This window comes from Tachypleus tridentatus, chromosome 11, assembly GCF_004210375.1.
Source record: "Tachypleus tridentatus isolate NWPU-2018 chromosome 11, ASM421037v1, whole genome shotgun sequence".
Lineage (NCBI taxonomy): Eukaryota > Metazoa > Arthropoda > Merostomata > Xiphosura > Limulidae > Tachypleus > Tachypleus tridentatus.
Window position 1 is genome coordinate 14,595,953 of NC_134835.1, and position 7,673 is coordinate 14,603,625.

The 7,673-nt window shown below is 34.6% G+C and overlaps 1 protein-coding gene across 1 annotated transcript; it reads right to left on the minus strand.

Moving 5' to 3' along the window:
- Positions 1–2,576: 2,576 nt before the first annotated feature.
- On the minus strand, positions 2,577–6,093 carry LOC143231680 (uncharacterized). Its single transcript, XM_076466265.1, has 3 exons — positions 6,061–6,093; positions 4,029–4,120; positions 2,577–3,363 (listed from the first exon to the last, which is right to left on the minus strand). Exons 2-3 carry the CDS (start codon positions 4,081–4,083, stop codon positions 2,774–2,776), a joined length of 645 nt encoding a protein of 214 aa, XP_076322380.1. The 5' UTR covers positions 4,084–4,120; positions 6,061–6,093; the 3' UTR covers positions 2,577–2,773.
- Positions 6,094–7,673: the final 1,580 nt, after the last annotated feature.

Consider the following 7,673-nt stretch of genomic DNA (forward strand, 5'->3'; position numbering starts at 1 on the left):
AGTGGAGTTGATACAAAAGTTTTGAAATTAATATATATGTGACACATCGAGGTTACAGTCCTGTCTTTATTTTCCTTTTCCAAACAATGTTTCAATACTAATATTATCTATTTCCTAGTCTTTAGTTGAAGAATTTCGTATATAACACAATGTTACTTTTTATTGTTCCTGGGCAGAAAGTGTTATTTCCCAATTGCTTATGCCTAAAGTTAATGGAAAAGACCTATTTTCTCTTCAAACTTTGCTTTTGTGACCTGGGTAATGAAGTTTTCAAATTTACCCATTATCCAGAACATTCCAGGTAGATTCAGTGCTGAGTAGCTTATAGAGAATTTTCAAGAAGTTTCTGGAATGTTGTGGAACTTACGAGGATTTTCGAAAACCTTTCAGAATTTTCTAGAACTTTCCACAGTAAGATATATATACAGGAACTCACCACTTCAGTTTAGTTCTGGATGCCTAAGTGAATGAGCACATAGACCTATCTGATTTTATCAGAGATGGCATCAAGAAGCTGCAACCATTCTCCAGACACATTCTGCTATGTATGTGGCCAATTTATCAAGAAAAGAGCGAAAAAGTACTCTATGACAGCATCTGTTAAAATGTGTGAAGCCTACAAGTCATATTTCGTCATGTCTATCAGGGATCAATATAAACCCTGGGCACCTCATTTTACCTGTGAACATTGCAAAAATACTCTAGAAGGTGAGACTGATAGTTCTTGCTTGCTTGAATTGTAAGATTTTATATTGTACAAATTTTAGGCCTTTTAAATTTTAAATACCTTTCGATGAACCTCAAAGAGGAATACAACAGCGTCAAGACCTTGCTAGAAGCCTTGACGTATGACGAGTATGGCTGGGAGGTTATCGGAGACTTCAAAATGATGACATTCCTGATGGGTCTCCAAGGATGCTTTACCAAGTTTCCCTGTTATCTTTGACTTTGAGACAGTAGGGACATCGCAGCGCTCTACAACAGGAAGTACTGGCCACAAAGGACCGAGTTCTCTGAGAGGAGGCACAATGTTAAGTGTGAGCCATTAGTGGACCTCCAGAAGGTGTTTTTCCCACCATTGGATATAAAATTGGGTCTTATGAAACAATTTGTCACAGCTCTTGATAAGGAATCTGCAGCCTTCAAGTGCCTTCGACACTTCTTTCCTAAGCTGTGTGAGACAAAGGTCAAGGCTGGTGTCTTTGTTGGACCACAAATAAAGAAGATCCTGGAGTGCACAGAATTCCCCCAAGAAGTTCAGTAGGAAAGGAAAAAATCTTGGGGCAGCTTTGATGCAGTGGTTTGGGGCTTCATGGACAATCACAAGGCCGAATATTACGTAAAACTGGTTGAGGCTCTGGTGAAGAACTATGGCAAAATGGGTTGCAGGATGTCTCTGAAAGTCTACATCCTTGACGCTCATCTTGATAAATTTAAGGAGAGCATGGGAGCATACTAAGAGGAGCAAGGCGAGCGCTTCCACCAAGATATACTGGACTTTGAACGCCGCTACCAAAGAGCGTATGACGAAAACATGATGGGGGACTATATTTGGGAGTTGATACGTGAATGTTATTTACATTATAGTCGCAACTCCCGAAAAACTCACTTCTAAACATTTTTGTATAACTTTAGCATAAATACATGTAAATGTTAATTAATATGTTGTGTTATTCAGACCTTCTGCAAATGAAAATGTACAAATTGACAACATAAGCAATTAAGAAACAGCACATACTATCCAGGAACAAAATATGTGTTACATTGTGTAATCTACAAAATTTAATAAGTTTTGTTGTACTCAAGCACAACAGATGAGTTTTAAATATTTCGAGCAAGCATTAAACAGAGTTACTTTCGAAATAACGGAGACAGTAAGTTAAAGTGGCATTTGAATAATCACATGTGTTTATAAATTATTCTTTACAAAAAAGTCGTACTATAAAAAACAACAATAAATTATTGATTTTACTTATTTTAATCAGGCCCGTATACAGAACGTTTGATAGAAGGGTTCTAACTTGTGAGAACAAACCGAAACATGTGATGCACAATCAGCATTTTAAATGTTGCGGTGGTCTGGATGGATGTGATTATATCAAACCAAAATGCTAGTTTTTCATCAGAAGTATGTTGAGTAGGTTGAATACCATAAACAGTTGCGATAACGCACCACTAGTTTGCACCACAATGGAAAAAAAAAACTTTGTTTATATTGGAATAATGGACAATGAAGTGAAATTATAAAGTGGAAAGTTGACCCTAGCAACAATGCAAAACTGATTTAGTCCGAAATTTTTATAACCAATTTCAAACCAAACATTCTTATGACGAATAGACAGGCTGTGTCACGTGGACATTGGTCTATTTCTAGATGTCCAGTAACCTATCAATAATTTATGATCTATGCTCATTACACGACATTAAATTTGTTTCTTTTGTGATTAGGCTTCCATTGTTTTAATATTGTAACTGTCACTTTTATTAGTTTTTTTAATTATGGACGTTAAAATTATCTGACTAACTGTAAAGAAACCTTGCATATGTAATATTTATTATATCTTGGAAGAAGAACATACTGTTGGTTAAAATTTTATTTCAACATTTATTTAAACAATAAATTTCATTATATCTTCCAGAACTAAAAATTAAGACGATATGCTGGTTCTATGTTGTTGTTTTTTAAGTTTACAATACAGCCTAATATTTATATAAAAAAACTAAACATTAGTTTGTATAATATTAAAAACACCTCTGAGTTTCAATACAACATTCAGACGCTTCCTGGGAAGGTTACTTTAACTAAGGCATCTTTAAGGTATCTCTGTAGAGAACTCTCCATACCAGAAACGATTTTATCTTTTGATTTCTTTGCAATTTTGTTAGCAGCATATTTTAGAATCCAGTTAAAAAGGAACGAAGCTCCAGATACCTTCGTTATCTTAAATCCCTCAAAACGAGTAACTTTTGCGGAAACCAAGGTCACCTGTCCACCGTTCAAAGGAGCTGACAGAATAATTTGTACTGCTATTTCATTTATCCTAGCGTTTAAACTTCCCTTTAGCTTAATAAATCTGTTCTGTCTGTATCTATATCTACCACTAGCACTAACTCCTGACACTCCAAGGTTCGCATTCAATACCACTTTTTTATTGGCTTCGTCATTTGTTAATGTGACGTCACCTCGTCGTCCAATACTTGAGAGACCTCTGACGACAACATCAGTAACTCGGAATTTGCCTTCATCTACTGCAGTTCCGACAACAAGAGGTTCAATTTTGGAAATGTATTCACGATTTTCTTTAAGGTTTTGTAGAACTTTGTCGATGTAGTCATTCATGTTTCCAGTCGTGCGAGCGACATCTGTGAACAATAAGTAAAACGAAAATTTTGAATTCGAAAATGACGCTAAACGAGAGTTAAACAAAAAGTTCTTTTAAGCAAATTGTGAACCAATAACTTTATTATTTTTTTGGAGAATATTAAGGTTGTTTTTAAGGTAAATGTTTGATCAAAATATCAAATCTGGTAATATTTTATTATTCATGATTTGTATGAACTCTAGAAATCTGACAAACCCTAAAAATCTGATAGAAACTTGATTATTTTTTAACAAATCGTACGATTAAAATAATAATAAACAATTGTTAACAACAATAATATTTATTACTGTAAATCGTGAACACGTATTTTGTTATCTTAAGAAGGAAAATGTGTCGTTAGGTCTATAGTACACTCAGTGTTTCGTAACGTCTGAACACAACATACAAATGACACTGCTTGATGACCAGTCAAAACAAATTTCCTTAAGAATAGGCTAAAATGAACTTAAAACTATAGTAACGATATAGACACAGTAATTATAGAAATATCTTCTTGAAATAATTTTGAGTATAAAGTTATAAAATAAGATATTTTCTACAAACGTGGTATATTCCACATATACATCTACAGACTGACTTTTTGTTGAGCTGTTTACACTAAAAGACATATTTGCAATATAAATCGTATATTTAAAACAAACTTACCTCCACTTGCTACGCATATCGTTATTAAAATAATTAGAAAACTGAAACACCTCATGATTTATAACGTCCGTCAGTATTTTAATATTTGTTATCTGAAAAAACAGAATAATAATAATTAAACTTTATTAACGTTCTTTACAATGTTCATGTTTAATATTTAGGTAAAATCAATTTCAGATCATAAGTACACAGTCTTAAGAAATGACAAAGATGGTTGATTGTTTGGTAGACAGTTTTAATAAATGTATAACTAAAAGTTGTACAGTATAAAATGAATGAACTGTGAAAGTTGTCAGTTGTGAGTTAGCACCGAGATAATCAGTAACAATAACTGATGTTTTCAGCACTATACAGAGATTGAGGGAGACGAACAACAAGGAGTTTGGACGTCGATACAGTCAATGTTACCATATCTTCAACCCGACATGGCCAGGGGGTTAAGGCACTCGACTCGTGATGCGAGGCTCGCAGGTTCGCATCCCCCTTGCGCCCAACATGCTCGCCCTTACAGCTGTGGAGGCATTATAATTTACGGTCAATCCCACTATTCGTTGGTAAAAAATTAGCCCAAGAGTTGGCGGTGGGTGGGAATGACTACCTGCCTTCCCTCTAGTTTTACACTGCTAAATTAAGGACGGCTAGTGCAGATAGTCCTCGTGTGAATTTGTGCGAAATTCAAAACAAATCAAACCACGTCTTATGAAGCCCTACCTGAATATAATTTTTTTTCCTATTTTAGTGTGGAAGTAATATAAAGGTCCCATTAGTCGCACAGATAGTCCAGCTGCTTTGTGCCATAAAACAACCAACCAACTCATTAGTCAATCTTTCAAACAAAGCTTTCATCCTTAGTTATTAAGCTGTTGATTAATAAATATTTTGTGAGTGGTTTCCAATACGGTTAAAAAAACGTTACATTTACATTTCATGTTGTTGAATCAAGATTAACTTTAGTAACTGGTTTCACGACATTCATAAATTGTGTATTTTGTTTTGTCAGTTCATTTTATACAGAAAAATGTTATCATTATATCTGCAAGTATAATATCTGTGTTTTATAAGATGTTCTATTTTTAACACAAGCTTTACAATAAACTATCTGTGTTCTATCAACGGTGGAATATAGACTTACCGTTTACTCACCAGAGGACCTGTTGACCCCAGTGACTCGTTTTTTTATATGATACTTATATTATACAAATGAAGTATCTTTAATAAACATTATCTCCGTGTATTAGAAGCTTCATGATAAAATACGTTGTTAATAAACAGTTTAACATGAATGTGTTTTACTTTGCTGTTATTATAATTAACAAATATAATCACCGTGACAGTTACGTCATGTTTACTTCTTCTGGAACAAAATGAATTAATTTATTTCTAGTTAAACATAAAGAAACACTACGGTCGATCTGCACTGTGCTCACCACGCGTATCGAAACCCAGATTTTAGCGTTATAATCTCTTCGGGCACTCAGTTGAATTTCAATACTTTCACAGTAAAGCCCACACCCTGTAGCAAAGCGGTATATCTGTGGACAAAAAACGCTAGACACCGGTTTTCGGTACCCGTTGTGGGCAGAGCACAGACAGCCCATTGTGCAGCTTTCTGCTTAACTTCAAAATAAACAAACAATTTATAGTGAAATATGTAACATGCTCTTATTTCTAAATAACAAAACCTCCATTTGGGAATTTCTTCTCATTATTAGATATTTAGGTTACGAATTCCTTTAGTTTATCACCAGAGGTTAAATTCAAAAGACAATATTGTGACGTAGATACCTAATGCATTCTGTGATTGGCCCTACACTCAACTACTGACTACAGTTTCGTCCTTTAAAGGCTCATCACCGAAGCTTGGGTCAGCAAGCCAAAGAAATACCATTAGGCCTTTTATAATAGTGAAGTGGATGTAATATTTGTGGGGTTTTGAGTTTGTTTTACTTCACCATGTAGTAACCTAAATATCACACATAAACATAGTTTTAAACAGAAACCTTATTGATGAATATAAACAAACAGTACTTACCTGTATAATGCACTATTTGTACTTCTGTGTTTTGAACTCAGAAGAAAGCTATTTATACGTTTAAGTCTGATCTGGTATCAGTTATTTTTAGTAATCAAATACCATAACAATGTTTTCTTTTTCCAGTAAATATTGCCTTATCGGAGTTTTGTAACGTAAGGAAATTACACAAGAACTTCGTGTTGGTGTGCAGATGGTTATTTTTCTCATTCGAAGTGTGTCTGTCACTGGTATAGATTACGTTAGCTTTTTCCTAACATTTTACGAGTGGAACGTTTCTCAGAACAATACTTTTATCATTACTGTTCAAAGCAAGTTTCTCCTGACTAGACAGATCTACATAAATACACCTGTCATTTGTGGGCCCCGGGGCTAAGGTTTCTAAAGTTAAATGAGTGGAATACGACCTAATGGTTACTGTGGTCAAACCGTGAATTTGAGTGGTCAGTATTCACAGTCTATTGCTGCGATAATGAGCGTCGTTCTTGTGCTACAAGAGTGAAATTCTTATATTCGGACAGACAAGAGAAAATTTGTAACAGAGTCTTAGATCACGTCTGTTCTGAACTGAAACTTCACAATAAAATATTAGATCGCGACTGTTATAAGTAGAAACCTTATGACAAATTCTTAGAAATAGATGAATCTAAATAGTCTGTTGAACATTTGCACAAAATTGCACGGTAGTTGTATGCACGAACAGTCTCTCAAATTGAAGTAAAAGACGAGTGGAAAGAGAACTAGTCAAATACAAACAAACTATTTACTGACAAGTAGTGATATTAACCTCACGTATAATAACTTACGTAGTGATATTAACCTCACGTATAATAACTTACGGCTGATAGGTATACTAAATGACGGATTTTAATCACAAGACCTTCTGAGTGGAGTATTTATAATAACGACTTTATTCAGAAGTACTGCGTACAACATTTTCATCAGTTTCCTTTTTATTATCTCGCCCAACGTCAACATCACTCACTACCAACTCTTTTGCCGAAAAAAGTGGGAGTAACCATGACATTATATCGCTCCTGAAGCTGTAAGGGTGAGAATATTCGGTGACTGTAAACTTTAATCAGAAAGCTTTATGTCACAATTAAAATAAAACGTGTGTGTGTGTTTCCATTTAACAAAGCTACATCAGGCTATCTGCTGAGTCCACCGAGGGGAATCGAGCCCCTGATTTTAGTTTTATGAACCCGTAGACTTACCGCTGTAATAGCGGGGTACTAAAATAAATTATTGATTACATAGCGTGAGATTCTAATTATTTTAAATATAAACTTTATAAGATTTTGACCTGAAATATGCGAATCGAAACTTTTGATAATACAGTCACAGATTACGACGTTTCACAATATTAAGTAGTGATAATAGATACAGAAGTATCGGAACTAAAAACAGCTGGGTATGTTTTAAGATTTGGAGCAACACTGCTGTTTCTGCTATGTCAGTGCAAAGCTACACAATAGGCTGTATAAACTCTGTCCACCACGGGAAATCGAACAACGGATTTTAGCATTTTAGGTCTTTAAACTGACCACTGACCCACCGTGAGTAATGAAGGTAAAATAAAGGGATAATTACTGCAAAACAACAATAAATTC

Excerpts from the sequence above, each read along its gene's own strand:
- LOC143231680 (XM_076466265.1), bottom strand. The coding sequence starts at position 4,083 with ATGAGGTGTTTCAGTTTTCTAATTATTTTAATAACGATATGCGTAGCA. Across the intron at positions 3,364-4,028 it reads GATATGCGTAGCAAGTGGAG|ATGTCGCTCGCACGACTGGA; the intron begins GTAAGTTTGTTT and ends TATTGTTCACAG.